This window comes from Marmota flaviventris, chromosome 20, assembly GCF_047511675.1.
Source record: "Marmota flaviventris isolate mMarFla1 chromosome 20, mMarFla1.hap1, whole genome shotgun sequence".
NCBI lineage: Eukaryota > Metazoa > Chordata > Mammalia > Rodentia > Sciuridae > Marmota > Marmota flaviventris.
Genome location: NC_092517.1, coordinates 18,028,845 through 18,050,282, shown reverse-complemented (window position 1 = coordinate 18,050,282; position 21,438 = coordinate 18,028,845). Strand labels below are relative to the sequence as shown.

Below are 21,438 nucleotides of genomic sequence, written 5' to 3'. Positions count from 1 at the left end.
AAAATAGTATAAAATACCATGGGTACGTTTTACACGGGTGCCATATGCAGGTGGTATTATGTGTAACTATGATGCACTAATAAACAATCCAGCATGCTTTACTCCTAATGGAAGCACCGGGTCCTAAAATTCATCCACAGTTAAATATATGTAAACTGAACCAAGAAACTTTTGAATTATAACAGCAAAAAATTATAAGAGAAAAAAAAAAAAGAAGTTATTACCTAACACGTGCATTGGGAAGCTGTTCTGTTACAATTGTTATTAAGGAATCACGAGTCAACAAAGTCCACCCACGAACCCACGTGGTTGTGAAAATCATACACTTAATTGCAATGGAAAAGTCATTATCAATCCAACCCTAACCAGGCCAATCTCAGCAATTTAGCTAGACCAGTGGGCAGAATAAAAAGTAAAATCTACCAGGGACATGGCTGAGTGGAAAAGCACCTTCTGTTAACTACTAAACAAAACAAAACCCCACAAAACAAAACAAAAAACAATAAACTCCACAAAACTAGCTCAGGAATAAGCGAGGTCCCCGTTTTCCTCAGCTCCCCTCCTGCAGGAAAACGGGGTTTGGAGATTGGATTTTTTTTTTTTTGGGGGGGGGGGGGGTACCGGGCATTGAACTCAGGGGCACTGGACCCCTGAGCCCCATCCCCAGCCCTATTTTGCATTTCATTTAGAGGCAGGTCTCCCTGAGTCTCTAAGTGGCTGGCCAACTTGCCGAGGCCATCAGCGCCCCCGCCCCAGCCTCTGGGCGGACAGGTGTGCGCCATCGCGCGGCTTGGAGATTGGCTATTTCCAGTGGTTCCACCTGTCAATCACCTCAGCCCGGAAGACGCCGGGCACCGCGCTCACCTGCCACGTAGGACCTGAGCAGGGGCTGAGGCTGCCCCAGGGGAAGGGGAGGCTGCAGGAGTCTCCGCTACTGTCACGCTCCCCACCCGGGTGGCCAGGGGGACTGAGGGGCTGTCCCCGAGGGGCTCAGGCCTGCAGACGCAGAGAGCACCCGGAGTCCGGGTCGGCCAGCTCGGGTGGTTCCCGCCACAGCAGGTCCCGCCGGATGGCCTCCCTGCACCGTCTCCCTAGGAGCCTCCCTGTCCAGGCTCCAGGGGCCACCGCACACTCACCATTTCCTGGTGCCCAGCAGCCAAGTCTGCCCTGGGGAGCTTCGGCCCCTGCATGGCAGAGCCACCCGGGATCCCAGGAATGGAAGGAAGCCTGGAGTCCAACTGCAGGAATCTGAGTGGAACCGCGGAGAAATAAATTCCAACTTGTGCGCGGAAGCCCGCCCCCTGCTCGCTGGATGCACTCAGGATTGGTCAGCGCTCAGCACGGGGGCTTCTGATTGGACAGCGCGTCCGTCAGTCTCCGCTCTCCCCTACCTGAGCCCAGTGAGCCTTCTTTCTGAGTGACAGGGGGGTGATATCCGCTCCAGGCCAGGAGGAAACCAGAATGGCAGGGTTGGGCTGCAGGTTTCTTCTTTTCCTTTTGAGGTCTGGGCATTGGGTTAGGGTCAGGGTGACCAGAATTCTGAATTCTGTTGGGTTTTGATGTTAGGAAATTGAAGTCATTTCTTGAAAGTGTCACCACCTGGGCCTCCTCCTATAATAAGACCACCCAGAGCGTCTTCGGGTGCTGACTTGTCCTCTGTTCATCTGTGCAAAATTCTCCGAGCAGAACTGGCCTTTCGCCCCTTGGGAACTGCCCAGTGCATCAAGGCCAGCGCTGGTGAAGGCTCACGGGGACCTGGCAGGCGCTTTGGAGGAGGCTCCCATCCGGTTGGCAGCCTGAGAGCTGATGTTCCTCCAGCTGAGTTGATTCTGTGTCTGGAGCCCACGTTGAGCCTGAGGCAGAGTAAGGAGATCAGCACAGAAGAGACCCCCCGAGAGCACAGACCTGGGTAAACCCCAGCTGCACCCGGGCTCCCCCGCTCTCTGGCCACTGGGGGTTGAATTCAGAAGACCTCCGAGCCCCTTCCCCAGCCCTAGCTTGAAGTTTAGAGACAAGGTCTCACTGAGTTGCTTAGCACCTTGCTTTTGCTGAAGCTGCCTTTGAATTTGCCATCCTCCTGCCTCAGCCTCCCCAGCCACTGGAATGACAGGCGTGTGCCACTTCTTTCTTCCTTCCTTCCCTTCTTTCTTTCTTTCTTTTTGAGAGAAATACCTGCGGTGGCCACCGGATGACAGCCTTGCACAGATCAAGGCTACCCTGGGTGCTCTCCCTGGTTCCCGCCAGTCCCCCTGGATCTCAGGCAATGGGATCCTGCCTCCTCCAAAAACCAGAGACCCCCTGCCCAGGTGTGCATCCTTAGTATCAGCTGAATACTCGGCACTTGACAAGAAAAAAGAAAAAAGACCCTACCTGCTTGTCTTGACGCAAACAAAGCCAATGTGTCTCCAAAGAGAGCTCTGGTCTTGTTCCCCCAATTCAGTGGTGCAAAAAGTCACATAATACAGAGAAGACTTCCCATTAAGAGGGGCTCAAGGGTCTCTCTCTTTAAGGAAAAACAATTTGGGTTTGACTGGGAGTCCAGGAAAGCCAATTCCAGGTTTTCCTAATTTGGTAAATAACTCCATAGACTCCAATGCACCCTGCTCCTCTCTGCCTTGGTTAACCGTGGAGGCCTCGAGATTACCTGTCCCCTGGGACCCCTGCTCCTGCAGATTAATGCGGGAGGGGGGGGTCCTTTCTTCTCCATGCAGCGCCCTGAACCTCCACCTTCCCTTCAGGCTCCAACACCTTTGGCAGCACCCAATGGGGGAGCGGTTTAGAACATTCTGGAATGTACCTAAAGACATTTCCTCATCCAGCTATGATGCTATCAATTTGGTCCCATGGTCCTTTCAGTACTTTTTATTTTTTTCTGTTTTATTGGTTCGTCTTAGTTATACATGACCATAGAGTCCATTGTGGTAAACTTATCCAAACATAAAATATACCTTATTCTCCTTAGGACCCCATTCGTGTGGGTGGCATGATGAGTGGATTCACTTAGGTATTTTCATATATTTAAATAGAAACATTATGGTGGATTCATGCTACTGTGTTTCCTGTTCTTATCTCCTCCCCATTCCTGTTGCTCCCCTTTGTCTCATCTACTGAACTTCTCTTTGTGCCACCCCCCTTCCTTGTGATGTAGATAACACGTCAGAGAAAACATGTGACCTTTGTTTTGGGGGGATTGCCTTATTTTACTTTAGCATGATAATCTCCAGATCCATTCATTTACTGGCCAATGTTATGAAGTCATCCTTTTTTAAAGCTGAGTAATATTCCACCAGGTATATATACCACAATTCCTTTATCTATTCATCTGTTGATGGGCATTTAAGCTGGTTCTGTAGCTTAGCTATTGTGAGTTGTGCTATCACGAACATTGATGTGGCTGCGTCCCTGTAGTATGCTGATTTAAAATCCTCTGGATATATTCTGAGAAGTGGGATAACTGAGTCAGAGGGTGGTTCCAGTCCTAGTTTCTTGAGGAATCTCCATCCTGCTTTCCAGAGGGGTTGCACCCATGTGCAGTGCCTCCAACAAGGTGTGAGCATTCCCTGTCCCCCACATCCTCACCAATTTATTGTTACTGTATTCTTGATAATTGCCAATCTGACTGGAGTGAAAGAGAAGCTCAGTGCAGTTTTAATATGCATTTCCCTAATTGCTAGATACGTTGCCTTTTCGTATTTATTTTTTAAAATATTTTTTTCTATCGGAGTCAGACCCAATACCTTTATTCTATCCATTGATTTTTCTGTGGTGCTGAGGATGGAACCCAAAGCCTTGCACGTGCTAGGCGAGAGCTCTATGGCTCAGCCCCAGCCCCATCCCCCATCTTCAGTATTTTTTTCTTTTGCTTCTCAGTGACAGCAGCCCAGGTATTTGGGGGACCTGCATTTGTGAAATGGGAACATTTCTCTTGAAGGAAAACTGAGAAGGTCAAGCCACATGCCCAGGATTCCAGGGATGAGCAGTACACAGTTGTCTTGCCCAGGATGAGGAGAAGATTATGTGGCTGAGAAGAGGGAAAGAGCCAGGGACACTCTGAGGCCAGAACCCCCTTCCCCCATGAGGGAAATGATTAATTATTCTTGCTGTTAGTTTTCTTCACCACAATGAGAGATTTTCCTAAGCTACCAGTGCCACTAGACATAGGTCCCTGGATGGAGCTCAGATTTGTCTTGAGAGGCAAGGAAAAGTGAATAACCCACCCAGTGGTTCAATAACCAACAAGCTAGACCTTGGGCTCCTTGGACAAAACACTGGGTTTTACCCAATAATTAACAATCCAACAGCACCTGACACCCAATTAACAGGGGATGGAGAATTGGATGGGTGGGTGTGGGGGTCTGTGGGTGGCCAGCTGCAGGAGCTGTCCTCTGGGGTGAATTACTTGCATCTGAGAGGTTTTTCCACACCAATGAGATAAACAAAGTGGCGAGAAAACTGGCAAAACCCTCTGCAATATTCTAGCCAGGAAAATTCACAAGCACTTTAAAAGCATCTTACTGTTTACCCTTGGTCGAATGTGCCTCAATCAGAATGCAACCATTTGACAATAGCTGTCAACATGAAAAGTTTCTGAAATCTGCTGGTTTGTGGACCACGTTTGTGGATCCCTGCAAAAACCATATGAGTCCATGGCCAAATACATAAGTAAAAATAGAAATCTAATAATGAGTATTCTCTGAAGACTTCCGTCCTGAAAACACTGCCCTATAAGCAAAGGAAAAGGTTTGGTAGCACATGTCTGCAAGGCCAGGCATTTGGGAGGCTGCTGCAGGAGGATCTCAAGTCGGAGGCCACAGTTGGCCTCTTAGCAAGACCCTGCCCCTCAAAATCAAATATTCAAAGCTCTGATATTGGGTGAGTCTTCATGAACAACCGAGGGTCAGAGTTCCTGTCTCCACAGTCTCCCTGATCATGTCACCTTGACACATATCAGTAGGTTTTCGTGGTTAGTTCAGAACACGGTTCACAAAGCACCTGGGCAAGGAGCAGAGAAGCGTGATCTCGGCCATTTTCTCGGGCCTGGCTCTTGCTTTGGTCAACAGCATCATCTCCACCTGCGTCTTTATTGCAGCGAGCTCCAGGAGCCACGTGCCCCCCTGGGAAGCATTAGCTTATTGAAACACCTTAGCACCATCTTCAGACTCACTCTCTCAGTCCCGTGGACACAAATTCATCATTCCTTTCTGATGTTCTGTGTTGGTGGCTTGCCTTCTTCTTACCTTAGGATGCTGTGTGTGGGTGTGTGACTGCTGCCTTCCAACAGGACCCAGAGCGGTGGCTGGTGCCCACCTGTATTAATAAATAGATCAAATGAAGTGAGTAAATAACTAAAGCAGTAAAAGATCTGACACTGTGGCTGGTCGTGATCCCAGGGATATGGAGGTTAGGTGGTGTTTCTTGGCTCTTGTGTTCTTGCAAGAGAGGATTTTAGATAATACATAAAATGTGATCAAAGTAGAGCAAAGTTTAGAATCACTATCAAGAGGGAGGGAGGAAAACAGTGAGGCTTCTCTGACATCTCTAGGCTTCACTCCCTCTTTGCTCCTCAAGTTTATGGGAGATGCTGTGGGTGATTGCAGAGGCCTGCCATGGACCAAGTCCTAGTTCTTAACTGGCAGTAGGATGACATCGCATTTGTAGGTTCCTAAGCCACATGGTCCTGTCCAGAGACACCAAAGAAAAACCCAAGTGTGTGTGTGTGTGTGTGTGTGTGTGTGTGTGTGTGTGACAGAGAGAGAGAGAGAGAGAGAGAGAGAGAGAGAGAGAGAGAGAGAGAGAATTTCACTGTAGTAAAACTTTTATTATGGCAGCTATTATGAAGACAAACAATAAGTGTTGGCGAGGATGTGGGGAAAATGGTACACTCATACACTGCTGGTGGGACTGCAAATTGGTGCAGCCAATATGGAAAGCAGTAAGATTCCTTGGAAATCTGGGAATGGAACCACCATTTGACCCAGGTATCCCTCTCCTCAGTCTATACCCAAAGGAGTTAAAAACAGCAACCTACAGGGACACAGCCACATCAATTTTTATAGCAGCACAATTCACAAGAGCTAAACTGTGGAACCAACCTAGATGCCCTTCAGTGGATGCATGGATAAAAAAATGCGTTATATATATATACAATGGAATGTTACTCAGCAACAAGAGAATAAAATCATGGCATTAGCAGGTAAATGGATGGTGTTGGAGAAGATAATGCTGAGTGAAGTTAGCCAATCCCCCAAAAAACAAATGCTGAATGTTTTCTCTGATATAAGGAGGCTGATTCATAGTGGGGTAGGGAGGGGGAGCATTGGAGGAATAGATGAATTCTAGATAGGGCAGAGGGGTGGGAGGGGAAGGGAGGGGGCAGGGGGTTAGCAAGGGTGGTAGAATGAGGTAGTTATTATCCAAAGTACAAGTATGAAGACACAAATTGGTGTCAACCTACTTTATTTTTTTTAAAGAGAGAGAGGAGAGAGAATTTTAATATTTATTTTTCAGTTTTCGGCGGACACAACATCTTTGTTTGTATGTGGTGCTGAGGATCGAACCCGGGCTGCACACATGCCAGGCGAGTGCGCTACCGCTTGAGCCACATCCCCAGCCCTCAACCTACTTTATAAACAAACAGAGGTATGAAAAATTGTGCTGTCTATGTGTAATAAGAATTGTAATGCATTCTGCTGTCATTTAGTTTTTTTAAAAATCAATAGAAAAAACTTATTATAAAAGTTTAAGATGACATTCTAAATATACAAATGCAACTCTCAAGTCACCTTGCTCTGCACTGACCAGTCCTAATTGGAGATTTTCTGGGACCAGTAGGAAAATAGGGGCACATCATACTACCTGAGAGGACACTCCCTCTTGAGAGTGTCCCTCTGTCCCTTCCCTATGTCTTTAAATAAACTAATACCAGATAGAAATACTAGTCAGCAGATGCACACTAGTGACAGGAACAGGAGTTGACATGCCAAGATCCAGGACAATTCTAGGTCACTTTGCCCACGCTAGTCTGGAACGGTTCTTACATAATTGATGGTCAGGAGCAATCATCCTATCTCCTTGAGTTCTGGAATCTGGTCTGTGAAAGTGTCCCAGAACTTGTCCCCTCCAGGTTAACTTGTGTTCTCACTGGTAGAGAAGAAATCACTTCTCACAGAAACCACAGGTTGTTGGCTGAGGAGTGGAATATAGCACATTGACTTAGCCAAGGCAGGGCTCTAGGTAAATTACTTTTCTAAAAGAAAAGTGGGGGTCTGCACAGTAGGCCAAGTTCACAGAATGACTCCTTGACCTGCATGATCCCATCAATCACGTCTGCATGCTACCCATCCATCACTATCAGTGTGTAGCTGAGTGGTAGAGCCACCACCAGCACTGAAAATAGATAGATAGATGATAGATAGACAGATAGATGATAGATAGATAGATAGATAGATAGATAAACTAAGGCAGGGATGAGCTGCACCTGTGAGAACCAATTATGTATCACCCCATAGAGTTCCCTAATAATTTTGCATTTTAAAAATACAATCACTGGCTTATAAAATGTAGTATCCACTGGTAGGCCAGGTGTTAGACATTCATTGAGAATGGAAAAAAGTAGAGACCAATACTGTGTGACCAGAAACTCGAGAAAACCTTATTCAAGGGCCATAAATCATTTTCAAAACCAGTGAACATTTTATCAGTTTTCTAAAAAACACAAAAAACAAAAACAAAAAAAAAACCCACTGTGGGTTCTGCTCAGAAAGGGGAATGCAATCTTCTGGAATGGAGGAGGAGTTTGAAGGTCAAGACTTCCTGAGCTTCTAAATCTATTCTGTCCCCATTTTTTATTTTATTAACGGTGAGGTCTTTTTTCTCCATCTGCTTCCCCAAGCATTAAGTGTTTCCCCGTCTCAACATCTGCCCACGCCCCTGTGTCCCCAAAGGTTCTGCCTGTCCTCTTTGCCACCCCAACACTCAAGGCTCCACCTGTCACCCCCTGCTTTCCCAGGTGCCATCTCTGACCCTCTACTTGCCTCTCTCTCTGGGCCAGATGTTATTGGAATTTCTACAACATATTTCAAAACCTTTTCCAGACAACCTGCCCTGGGTGTTCTCCAGGGATTGGAAAAACCTGTGGCCATATGCATGGATTCTGCACCCAAGGTCTCAAACCCTGGTGGCTGGGAAGGATTTGAAAATGAATTGCTCGTGTACCAAGTAAATGTTCAGACTTTCTCCCAAGTAATGACAATGGCCTAACGGCTACTTACATAGCGGTTACTTTGTACCAGTTTTTAAAAAAATATTTTTAGTTGTAGATGGACCCAATACCTTTTTCTATTTATTTATTTCCAGGTGTTGCTGAGGATCAAACCCAGTGCCTCACAAGTGCTAGGAGAGTGCTCTGCCACTGAGCCCCAGCCCCAGGCCTTTAGCAAATTGTACTAGTGACCCAGAGATCATTTAACTTACAGGAGGAGGTGAGCAGGCTGTCTGCAAACTGTATACATAAATTGATGCACTTGGCAATGCTTTGGGGATTGCTGGCCTGGAACAAGTCTCCCACCTATGCTCAATGGAAACTGCAAGACATCTCCACTGCTGGACTCAGTCTTCACTTTTATCCTCCCACAAACTTGTGTTTTTCTTTTTAAATCTGGATTCTCACATTTTTTCACCAAGAACATTGAAGTGGCCTTTGACTCCTTGTCCTTGACCAGCTGTCTATTCTATTACTTGCAATCATTCACATGGAAGTTTTTCTGCAACTCTCTTCTCATCCAGCACTGGTACGGACCCTTACTGGCTCTTGCTTAAACTGGTGGGGACCAAAAAACAAATCAAAAACAACTTCTGACTTTTTGACTTCAACCATTATCATCAAAACAATCATTATTTTTATCATTAAGGAAAATTAACTGAGCCAGGCAGAGCGGTGCGTGCCCATGATCCCAGCAACTTGGGAGGCTGAGGCAGGAGGATCGTGAGTTCAAAGTCAGCCTCAGAAACTTAGTCAGGACTAAGCAACCCAGTGAGACCCTGTCTCTAAATAAAGTATATATTCTTTAAAGGGGGGGGGGCTGTGGATGGGGCTCAGTGGTTAAGGAGCCCTGGGTTCAATCACTGGTGCCACAAATAGTTAAATAAATAATGAGCAGAATTGACCACTAAAATTCCTTTTAAGAAGCTTTCAAACTCTCACAGCCAAGTAATCAGTGGAGGTTGAGAAATGTCAGCCCAGGATCATGAGAAATATGTGCTTCTGCCTGCATTACATGGTATGAGAATGAGGCTTAAATTCTCCCATGGATGACGACTATAGCATTTTCCTTTTGGAGAGAACAAGGGCCTCCACTGGCTTCTCGTTATGCCCAGGGACTGATACCTCATCCCTCAGATCATGGTGGCATTGAGGGAGTGGTTACCTTGTGTTGTCAGATGAAATCAGGTTCAATCCTGGGAGTTAGGCATGCACTGGACTGCCTTGGTTACACAGGAGCCATTCTTAAGGACACTTTGGCATACAACCATACACTATGGAAACGAGGTTCAACTTCCTTCCTGGTGGACATTTTGGCATTACAATGAAGTAGGATAGACTTCCCAGTCACTTGTACTTTCTCTTGAGGTTATTTATGAAAGAGGTTCATCCTAAACGTATTAAACATATCTCACCTTCTTGGGTCAGAGTCTCATGGGAAATCATGTTTTCCCTTAGGAGAGGGTCAAGGTGTGTCTTCTATTCTTAGGCTCCAAGTGCTAACACTGCAACATGGGCACAAACAGAATGTGGTGCATGAGTAATTGGAGAGATGTTCTCTTCTACACAGTGGAGCACTATCACGACAGTCAATCTCTCAACAAAGATGGCAATTTGCCACTAACAGGAAGGTATTACTAAAACAATATATCAACTGGGAAACTGCTGGAGAAGGCAGAGGCCCGTGCCCTGGAGGGCTGGGTTGGGGTGGGGTGAGATTGCATCATGCTCCTCAGAACACTTTGCAATTTAAAACTCATGAGTTGCTCATTCTGGAATTTTCTAAAGCTTACAGAAAGGGAAACCATGGATAAGAGGAACTATGAAGAAGAATTTCTGTAAAACAAATACCAAGAGGCAATCTTGTGAGTGGTCAGAGAGAAACAGTTGTTCAGGTACAAGACAGCATTAGTGGGTTTCCCTAGAGAATCCAAGAAGCTGGAAGGTAGTGGGAGGACATGATGTAACTTGTTGTTTAACCATCAATAATTTTATACCTTGCTAAACTGTGCTTCAAAAGATAAGGGGAGATTTGTGCAAGGAAATGTTTGTGGTGAGTAGACGATTCTTCCAGAAATGCCAATAGAGTCATCAAGGTTAAAGGAAATGATAAAAGACAGAAAATTAAGTCCACATAAAATAATGAGAAATAATGGTAGATGTAGCTCAGTAGCTCTATATGGTAGCTAAGTATAGCCAGTGCCATGGAGTATTTAGTTTCTAACTCTTTTCTATTGGTTTTAAAAATATAAGTGTAAAAAATTGTACTCTATATGTGTAATAAGAATTGCAATGTATTCCACTGTTGTGTATTTAAAAAAATAAAATTTAAAAAAATAAATGAGTGCTAAAATAACACTTACAACACAAAAATAACATTTAGAACCAAACAAACATTGATGCTGAATGACTATAAGACTCCATTCTTTTATTGCTATCAGGAAATACCTAAGGCGGAGTAGTTTGTGATTAAAAAGTCCTTTAGGTCAGAATTTTAGGGTCTGAGATTCCAAGATAAAGGGATGCCATCCATTTGGCTTCTGGGGAGTACGCACTTTGCGCTATTCCAGCATGGTGGCTGTCATCAGAGTGGGGACAAGTGGAAGAGGAAAAATCATATGGACCAATATGAGCCACAGAGCAGAGAGGGGCAGTCTTGATTTTTCATAACAACTCGTTTTCTCATAAACTCATTCCAAGAGACTAGCGTCCATTCTTCCTGAGGGTGGTTTCCCCAATGACTTAATTGACGCCCAGTAGACAGCACATTTGAAAGGTTCCCCTGCCTCAGTGCTACCACAATGAGAACAAAGTGTCCAGAACATAAGCCTGTTTGGGGAAAAATGCTATCCAAGCCATAGAAGATACACGATGCATGAAGTTATAGTCTATGACAAAGATAAAAACCAGGAATGAGGGACAAATCTGTAAGATTAGCAAAATTTTTCTATACAATTGAAACTAATTTGGCATGAATTAAAACTGATTGTCATAAGTTTAAGATGTTAGAGCTCCCAGCACAATCGCTAAGGTAAAACTAAAACATGTGCCAAAAGAAGAAAATAAAATAAAAATGGTACACAAGAAAAATGAATAATGGGAAATATGAATGAATAAGCAATAATGGGAAAATTGATAAACCAAAAACATACAGGTAGAAAACAAGTGGCAACATAGAAGCACTTTGTTCATTACTATTACTTTTTTCATTACTATTACTGCATATAGATCCAATTAGTTCCAATTTTAGAAAATATATTGATCAAGTTGGGCATGCAACACACATTTGTGACTCTAGAAATTCAGGAGGCTGAGGTAAGGACTGCACGTTGGAGGGCAAACTCGGTGACTTATGTAGAGCCTGTCTAAGTCATCATCATCTGGGCAAAGTGGCGCAATGCTGTCACTAAGGTACTTGTGAGACTGATCTAGGGTATCACAAGTTTGATGCTGGCATCAGCAACTTAGCATAACACTGTCTGAAAATAAAATATAATAATATTAAAAAGTGGCTGGGGATGTAGCCCAGTGTTAAGGCACCCTTGGGTATAAGACCTAGAATCCAACCAAATTATTCTGCTGTCTACATCAGATTCACTCTAGTTTCCAAAACAAAGATGGGATGAGAATAAAAAGTGCTAAACAAAAAGAGCAATCAAGAGCCCACCTCAGTGATTCAGGCCTGTAATCCCAGTGAGTCAGGAGGCTGAGGCAAGAGGATCATGAATTCAAAACTGCAGGTGGTAAAAATAGAGTTCCTCTTGGTGGAATGGTCTGGCTGCAAAATAAAAGCTAAGAAAAGTAAAGCAGAAAAAAACCCCACAGCATACAGAAAGTGATTTTTAAAAGCGGGGGCTGGATGGGCTAGCTGATCTTAGGGATGAAGCTTCCACACTCAAAAGAGCAAAATGGAGCCCATATTTGCTTTATTTATATCAGGGAATATCAAAGGTTTTCCATGGAATGTTCTTTGCCAAGTAAGGTAGAAGAAGGTGGGCTTTGCAGTTCCCAATGGGTTATGCCCAACTCCAGAGCTACAAGAGGGTCATGTGCCTTGGGGCAATCTAGTGCACTCTGGGGGGATGTGGATAGTTCCTAGGTAAGACCTAAGTCTCCATGGCTCCATACCCAGAGAAGACCCTCAAGTAATTCATGGGTGGCACCCTGCATATCCCCCCTTTTTACTTTGCAAAAGAAAATGATGAGCTGCTATTTCAAGTTCCTGGATTCTTGTTCTCAGAGGGTGACAACCTATTATCACAATACAAAAAAGAACTAGGAGCAAACATCTCATTCCAATAATATTCCATGCAGAGTGTTTCAGTGTGTTTCCAGGGTTAAGGCCATTCCATTCTTGAAGTATTTCCAGTTGGAGAAGTAGGAAACAAAAGATTTTGCTTTTTGTGAATATCCTGGATGTTGTGATGTAACCCCATAAGATTCAGGCTAAAATTATTGCTATGTGAAATACCCGTTAAATGATATAACCTTCTCCAAATCCCACAGGGAAGCCTTATATTTGGCTGCAGTAACACAGGCCTTCATAGTCAGTTGGCATTTAAGCCTTTCCTTAAAACTTGAGAGTGGAAAGCTCATTACCAATATTTATGACAGAAGTTTCTAAGGCATTCAATTTAGTTTCAATACTTTCATCAATATTTATGATTATTGAAGGCCTTGGAAGTATTTTGAGCCAGATTATTAAGAAAATTTGCATGTTAAATATGATAAGATATAGCCACTGAGGCTGTAACTGTAGAAGCGATGAATTAAATTAACATTTAAAAATTATAACCAAGAATTATGAGTCCAAGAGCACGCTTAAGTCTGGTCACCTGAGCATGCGTCTGTTGTAAAACCTCAACATCAGCATCAGCATGCCATGGCTCTGAAATGTTCACTGGTAGTAAGACAAAGGAAGGCTGGTGAAGGATTAATATTCCTTTCCCTCTGTTATATCTAGTGATGCAATTAGGTAAATTGCACTTTTTACAGGCTACGAGATTTTTACAATCCTTTCTCTTAACTCTCACATTTCCAGTAATTAAAGCATAAGGAGATTGAACCACGCCTACAGGCCATACCAGGAACCCTCTTCACATCCCGTGCCTACAAAGTCAGGCATAGGGTTGACAGTGTAATATAGGAAATCTGAGGCTGCAATTAAGCACCAAACACCTTTTTGGATACCGCCTTCACTGAAGGTTAGGATATTACCAACAAAACCTCAGGGATCATGGCGTCCTTATGTGATTGTCTATAGTCAATTCTTGGAGACCAGTCTAAAATACATCCACTAATTTCTAGAAGATTTTTGTTGTACTGGGAAGATATCTGCACAGTCTATCCATTTAGGAAAGGTGCCAAATTCTATTGCAGAATGATTAGGACAGTAAGGTATTGGCAGACGTTCTGTGGCAATGACTGGCTTGTTAGAGAAAGTCCCATTTTAATAACTGTTTGGGCATATTGCTTAGAGTCACAGGGTCCAGTACGATTGGCTGGTCTAGACCCCCATATGCTGTATTTTCTTCAAAAGGTACCCCTAGATAGCCAGCTGCTTATCATGGGACCAATATATACGTAGTGTCCACTGTAACCAATATAATTAGATCCAGTCACAGGGATGGGTGTAATCGGAGTATCTGTAAAACCGCACATTACATGAGTATCATTGGTAAATACTGGGATGGATTCTCCAGTCCACACCACGGGGTGTACCAAAGGTGGGTCTGGAAAATATGTCCACTTGGTTTCTCCCTGGACCGCATTTACTGGACAGCTCAACAGAGCTAACATGGCCACAAACATTGTGGCTGCAGACTTAGTTCCTCCTTGTGTCAAACTATCTGTTCAGGTTGTAGCATTAGATTCTCCAGTTGTTTCCATGATGGTAGATTCAACATTCGGTCTCTCTGGGCCTTCTTCATCCTCTTCCTCCTTTGTAGCTCTCACTTCCTGCTGGGGGTCAGGGCTGACATCTCTGGATCAATCTTCAGTATCTGAACCTCGGTTCCAGGTCCTTCATGTCTGATAGCATCTTCAGGTACCCCAATAGGATGAGAGGCACCTTCTGGGAAAAAGCAAGCATGACCTCTACCCCACATTATCACTGGGTCTGATCCTTCCTGTTGTTATGTTTGTAAATCTTTCCACCAAACTTGGACCAAGGAACCTGTTGCCATGGAAGATGTGTCTTTCAGCTGCAGTGTGACTTTCAGGGTCACAATTTGAAAAAAAAAATTAAAACAAAGCATGATTAAGGTTATTTTGTGGGGCCTTATTTTTCCCCTTTTTTGGTAACTGTAAATGAGCTCATTGTACAATGGCTGGACCTTGAGGCTTATGGGGAATACCTGATTTATGATCAATACAAAATTGATGGCCAAACTGCTGGAAAGAAAAATTAGTATAAGCTGGAGTATTATCAATTTCAATCTGTAAAGGACATCCTAATGCTGCAAAAGTAGCTAGACAGTGAGAAATAACATGCTGAGTATTTTCTCTTACACAGGCAGTGGCAAAAATAAATCTAGAGTAAGTATCAACAATAACATGAACTTAACACTGTTTGCCAAGTTGAGCGATGTGACTTACATCCATTTGCCATAATTGATTTGGTCATAAACCATGGGATTAACCCCAGTTGGTGAAGATAAAATATGGATAAAACATTGTGAGATTTGATGAACAATTTGACAAGTTTTTCCCCAGGAATATTAAATTTTTTATGTAAAGAAGAAGCATTCTGATGATGTAAAGAATGTGAGGCTTGTGCACAATCATATAAAGATATTTATTCACAAACAGCAACAAGTTTATTAATCTTATCATTACCTGATGCTAAAGGACCTGGAAGATTAGAATGTGCCCTTATATGGCTAATGAAATGTGGATGGTGACACATTTGAATTGTCTTTTGTAAGTTCTAAAACAAATTAAATAACTCTTGCAATAGTGCGTTCCCAGTAGTTGATGTTTCAACATTTTTTGTAACACGAACTGCATGTAAACTATCTGAATAAATAATGTTGTCTCATTTAAAAAATGAATTAAAGCACAATGAGAGCTTGAAGTTCTGCTCATTGTGCAGAAATATAAGATGTCTGTATTATCTCTGTATGAACATGGCTATAGAAACCTACTTTTCCTGAACTCGATCCATCAGTAAATACTGTTAGTGCTCCAACTATTGGTTAAGCACGTACAATTTGGGGAAAAATAAATGTAGTCACAAGAGCAAACTGAATAATTTTATCATGAAGGTAATGGCTTTCCATTTGACCAGGGAAATTAGCTAAAGCTATCTGCCAAGTATTAGGAGATTGCCAAAGCCAATCATGCTCTTGAATAGAAAAAGGGGCAACAATAATATTAGGCTATGACCCAACTATTTGCAAAACTCGTGTTCTTCCTTTAAAAACTGCACAATAAAGCCATGGAATGGAGTCAATGACTTTTGAGGAGAATGAGGTAGGCGAGGCCACTCAATAATTCCCAATTATTGCCACATTGCTCCTGTAGGGGTATGAACAGTGGGAAATGTTAATCAATATATAGGCTCTTGTGGATTAATCTAGTAAGTTGTGCAGTAATCATGGCAGATTCAACTTTTGTTATGGCTATTCTTTCTTCTGCCAATAGTTGATGAGAAGGTAGAGAAGGATCCCCCTGTACAATCTGAAACAAAGGACTCAAATCTACACTGGGTAGTTTTAAACTTGGTCACAGCTAACTAATATCACCTAGTGACTTTTAGAGGTCATGTGCCTTGGGCAATCTAATGTGCTTGAGGGTGCCTCCATAGTTTCCAAAAAAATCTAAATCCCCATGGCTCTATACCAAGAGAAGACCCCCAAGTAATTCATGGGAGGCTCCATGCAACTTACTGAGGCCCTACCTCAACCTAAAACAGAAAAATGGCTGGGGACAGGTCTCAGTAGTAAAGTGCTCCTGGGTAAAACCCCCAGTATAAGAAAAAACAAAAAAACAACAAAGATAACAGATGGAGGGCCATGCACATGTCAGACAAAATCAGCTGTGACAGAAATTGTTATATAGAGGCAAGACCATTATACATACTTGTAATTGCATATATTAAATTAAATATTAAATACATATGCATATTTATGATAAAACTAAAATATATATTACATATCAATAGAGTGGGCAGTCTCACAAGCTAAGTTATAAATGTATACATGTCTAAAAACAGAGTTCCAAAATGCATGAAATGAAAACTATCAGGATTAAAGGAAGAAAAATTTCTACAAAACAGGGAGGATAATTTGTGATATCCCACTTTCAAGAAAGAATGAAATGACTAGCAAAAAGTCCATGTAAAACAAAATGACTTGAACAATAATATAACTACACTAGGTCTAGAGGACTATACAGAATATTCTGCCCAAAAGGTGAAATACACATTTTCCTCCAGTGTGTAGGAAACATTGTGCAGAACTTGCCATTTTAAAGCCATAAAAATGTCAATAAATTTAAAAGCACTGAAATCAGGACAAGTATCTTTTGTAACTACAATGAAATTAAGTTAAAAAAAAACAGAAAATTTAAAAATTTGCAAACATGTAGCAATTAGACAGTATACTCTGTAGGAAGAAGAAAAAGAAAAAAATAGAAAATAGTTTAGGTAAATAAAAATGAAAGCAAACATGTCAAAACTATGAGATGCAGCTAAAGTAGCCCCCAGAAGAAAATTCATAACTACAGAAGCCTACATTATAAAAGAAAAACTTCCCAAACAAAAACATGATTTTACACAGTAACTAGACAAAGAGAAGCAAGCTGTAGTCAAATTGCACAAATGATGGACTACAAGATTCTTAGCAGAAAACATGTAAAATCTCATGACCCTGCATTGGACAATAGATTCCTAGAAAACACTATTTTTCTTTTTTCTTTTTGGTATCAGGGATTGAATCCAGGGGAGCTTAACCACTGAGCAACATTCCCAGCCCTTCTAGCAATTTTATATAGAGGCCAATTACTAAACCTGGCTTTGAACATGTGATCCTCCTGCCTCAGCCTCCCAAACTGCTGGGATTATAGGCATGTGCCAAAAGATACTGCTTATAATGCCACATATTTGGAAAATATCTACAGGATTTTAGAAAAGAAGTTCATGATGTGGCATAATAAAGTTTTTGAAGGGTAAAGATAAATATATTTACAATTTAGTCACTATGATTTTTTAAGCTATAGACTTCATCTAGGCTTCTGTATATGCTATTTGAAATTTCACTGTCCCCCAACAGGGACTTCTATCTGAAAAACTCCAACCACATTTATCTTGTATAAGTCAAACCTGGACATCCATTTTTCTTAATCTATAGACTTAAATAAAATTGAAATTTCTCAAGAGTAAAGATTATTCCTCTGGAGCCAAATGATCCCTAGCATTATGTGGAATCCTATTAGCTGAAGGGCTGTCTAACAAATAATATTAATAATTACCTTCTGACTCCAAACTAACATCTGTATACTTGTGGCTTCTTCATATAGTCATGAATGTATTGTTGAGTCACAAAAAAGAGAAATCTTAATTCATAATTTGTTAAAAAAAATATGCCAACAAAATTATAATGGTTCTCATTTTCACCAAACTCACAGAAGTGTCAACAGAGACAAGATTAAGCCTATTACATTCAGAAATGTCTTTGTTCCTTTAATAATTATTTGTTGGTACTGAAAATTGAACTCAGGGGTGCTTTACTCCTGAGCTACATCTCCAGTGCCTTTGTTCATATTTAAATTTTATTTTTTATTAGTGAATTTCAGTTACACATAACATTAAGGTTTATTTTGACATGAAATCATACCACTTTTAAACGGGGATTATTCTAACTGATTAAAATAAATACAAATATTAAATAGCCATCAGCACATCCAAAGTAACCCAAATCTGCTCAACTGTTTTTTATGAGTTTTATGCTTCTAGCTATTACACAAAGGACTTTGATCCTTTTTTAAAAAATTTTACTTTTGTACATGATGTGAGGTACGTATCCAAATACTTTTTTTTCTTCTTGTGGATATCTAGTCATCCCAGGGCCATTTTTGCTTTTGCTTTTACTCTTGAAAAATATAAGGTGTGTGTGTGTAATCCCTCTGAACACCAGTTACAAACTGCTGCCCACACAGTTACAAATTGCCACCCCTGACCTGCACAGTCAGCTGAACTTAAGGTCACTCGTGTGAAATTCCAGGGACACCAAATAAAACACAGACACACTTTACCTTTACCCAAGCTTCAGGACGGCTTCTCCACTCTTGACCTCAGGATCCCCAAAAGGGAGGGCAAGAGAAAGGCACGAGAGGCTGGTGAGAAAGTGACCACATTCAGAAGAGAGCTTTTATTGGAGGACTCTTGTTCTTAGAAAGTTCTATTCAAAAACGGCCAGAGGGGGCAGGGTTACAAGAGACACATGAGTATAACTCAACCCTCGTGGGTAAGGCCTACATCTGAAGACCCCCCTCTTTATCTGAGCTGGGACAACGCCCAATTCACCAGAAATGTAGTGACTGGTCAGAGCCTCCTGCTTCAGGACTGGAAGGCGTGGGTCATTCAGAGGGGCGTCCCACATAGCCGTCCTTCTTTCTTTGAAAAACCAGGTGATGGGTCATTATTTTGAGCCCCTAAATTCTTGTTCTGGGGGCATGACATCCTATAATTACAACACAAGAGAGAATTAGTAGCAACGAGAACAATACAAGGATATATCATGCAGAGGGATTAAGAATGTTTCCAGGGTTAAAGCTGGAAAGTATTTGATCAGCTAAAGACGTAGGATCTGAAAAATCAATCTTACTTTTTTGTATATCTTGAGTCTGATGATGCAGCTCCAAAAGATCCAAGCTGTTATCATTCTTCTGCCAAATACCCAACAAATGGTTTTGAACCTTCTCCCAATACCAATAAGAAGCATTGCATTTGGCAGCAGTAACACACACATACTTACACCTAGCAGGACATTTAAGTCTTTCCTTGAATTTCAAAGTGGAAAGTTCATTATCTATATTCATGACAGCAGCCTCTAAGGCATTTAGCTTGGTCTCAATCCTTTCATCAACATTTATTTGATTGTGAAGAGCCTTGGAAGTATTCTGAGCCAAATTATTAAGAAAATTTGCATGTTGAATATTTGAGATATGGCCACCAAAGCTGTGACCACGGAAGCAATAAAAGAAACCAAGGCAACAACTCCCACTATTATGAGCCCAAGAGCACATTTAGGTCTCGCTAGCTGGGCGTGTATTTGTTGTAAGACTTGAAGCATCAGCATCAGCCTACCATGGCTCTGAAATATTTACTGGTACTAAGACAAAAGAGGGCTGATGGAGTATCATTGTTCCTTTTTCTCTAGTATTTCTGTTGTTACAATTAGTTAAATTACATTTACTACATGTAACAAGATATCTATCGTCTTCCCTTTTAACTTTTACATTTCTAGTAATTAAAGCATAAGGAGATTGAACACAGGCCCATAAGCCATAGCTAGAACCTTCCTTCTAGTTCTTGCTTACAAAGTCTGGTAAAGGTTTCTCAGTAAGATGTAAGAATTCTGAGGCAGCAATTAAGTGCCAAACATGTTTCTGAATGCCACCTTTGCTGAAGGTCAGGATGTCAATTAGTATGGAGACTCCTTGCAAAATCAGTATGGAACCACCATTTGACCCAGCTAGCCCTCTCCTCGGACTATACCCAAAGGACTTAAAAACAGCATACTACAGGGACACAGCCACACCAAGGTTTATAGCAGCACACTTCACAACAGCTAAACCATAGAACCAACCTAGGTGTCCTTCAACAGATGAATGGATAAATAAAATGTGATTATATATATATATTCCGCCACCAATTGAATATTACTTAGATTTAAAGATGAATGAAACTACGGCATTCGGTGGTAAATGGATGGAGTTGGAGAATATCATGCTAAGTGAATTAAGCCCCCCCCAACACACACATACACACAACACAGAGGCCAAATGTTCTCTCTGGTAAGTGGATGTTAATTCACAATGGGGGGTGGGGAAGAATAGTGACTTTAGATTAAGTAGAGAGGAGTGCAGGGAGGGGAGGGGATATGGGGATAGGAAGGATAGTAGAATGAAACAGACATTATATATAATATATAATATATGTGGATGCTAAACCACTCAACAAGGGTGGGGGAGAGAATAGAAATTCAGTGGATTAGACAAAGTTGGAACGAAGGGAAGAAAAGGGAAATAGGAATACAGATGACAGTAGAATGAATGAGACACAACTTTTCTGTGTTCATATATAAATACACCACCAGGGAAGGTCCACACCATGTATACCTCAAGAATGGAATGCTAACTAAAATAAGTTTTACTCCATGTATAATATGTCAAAATTTGCTCTACTGTCGTGTATACCTAAAAAGAGTAAGAAATTTTAAAAACGACAAGGGAAAATTTGTATACAGAGAAGGATTGTGAGTGAAAATCTCTTCAATAAATGCTAAAGTCATTAAGGGTAAATACAATTATAAAAGAGTACCTTGAGCCCATACAAAATAATAAACAATGGTAAATAGACTTGCCCAAGTCAGTCTGCGCAACTAGCTATAGTCACAAAATTTTTGGTTTACAACTCTTTTCTATTTGTTTTACAAAGCAGCACAAGAACAATACTTACAATTTGAGCAGAGAGGAAATATTACATAGCAGTGTTATGAATACTATTAATAGTGCTGTGTGTACTCAAAGAAAGCATTCTCAATTTCCTCCCCCATGCAATAAAAAATCATGTAGTTGAAAGATACACTACTTACTGATTAGATAACACATACATGTGTTTGTGACATTAAGTATGTGGGCAGCTGCTCAACTTCACAGGTCAGGTCCAATAGATAAGGAAGACACTCTCTTCACACCAGACAGTGTTTCTTTGAGTAATACTATGAAAGCAAGAGAGAAAGCAAAAGTAACAGACACAGGCTACTGTATTGCCAGACTAGGAAAACCCCAACACTGAACCTATGTACTGAGGAGTCCCAAATAGCTTTTCAGGGTCCTGACTGGGAAGTCATGGGCAGAGTATCCTCTCCACAGGTGAGAGTCTGAAGTCTTGTTCTAACTTGTATTTAAAATGGGGCTGAATCAATACAAGTTAGAATGAAGCTTTCCTTGTT

General features: G+C 41.8%; 1 protein-coding gene and 1 long non-coding RNA gene across 2 annotated transcripts in view; both read right to left on the bottom strand.

Annotated features, from left to right (window-relative positions):
• Nucleotides 1-1,206, bottom strand: part of LOC139703038 (zinc finger protein 420-like) — an 85,574-nt gene extending 84,368 nt beyond the window's left edge. The window contains exon 1 of the mRNA XM_071605955.1: nt 1,137-1,206. Within this exon, the coding sequence (XP_071462056.1) occupies nt 1,137-1,190 (54 nt within the window). The 5' untranslated portion in view covers nt 1,191-1,206. The remainder of the gene's footprint in view (nt 1-1,136) is intronic.
• Nucleotides 1,207-10,667: 9,461 nt separating this feature from the next.
• Nucleotides 10,668-21,069, bottom strand: LOC139703039 (uncharacterized). Its single transcript, XR_011705566.1, has 2 exons — nt 11,928-21,069; nt 10,668-11,148 (listed from the first exon to the last, which is right to left on the bottom strand). It is a non-coding gene; the product is annotated as an uncharacterized lncRNA (long non-coding RNA).
• Between the last annotated feature and the right edge of the window lie 369 nt (nt 21,070-21,438).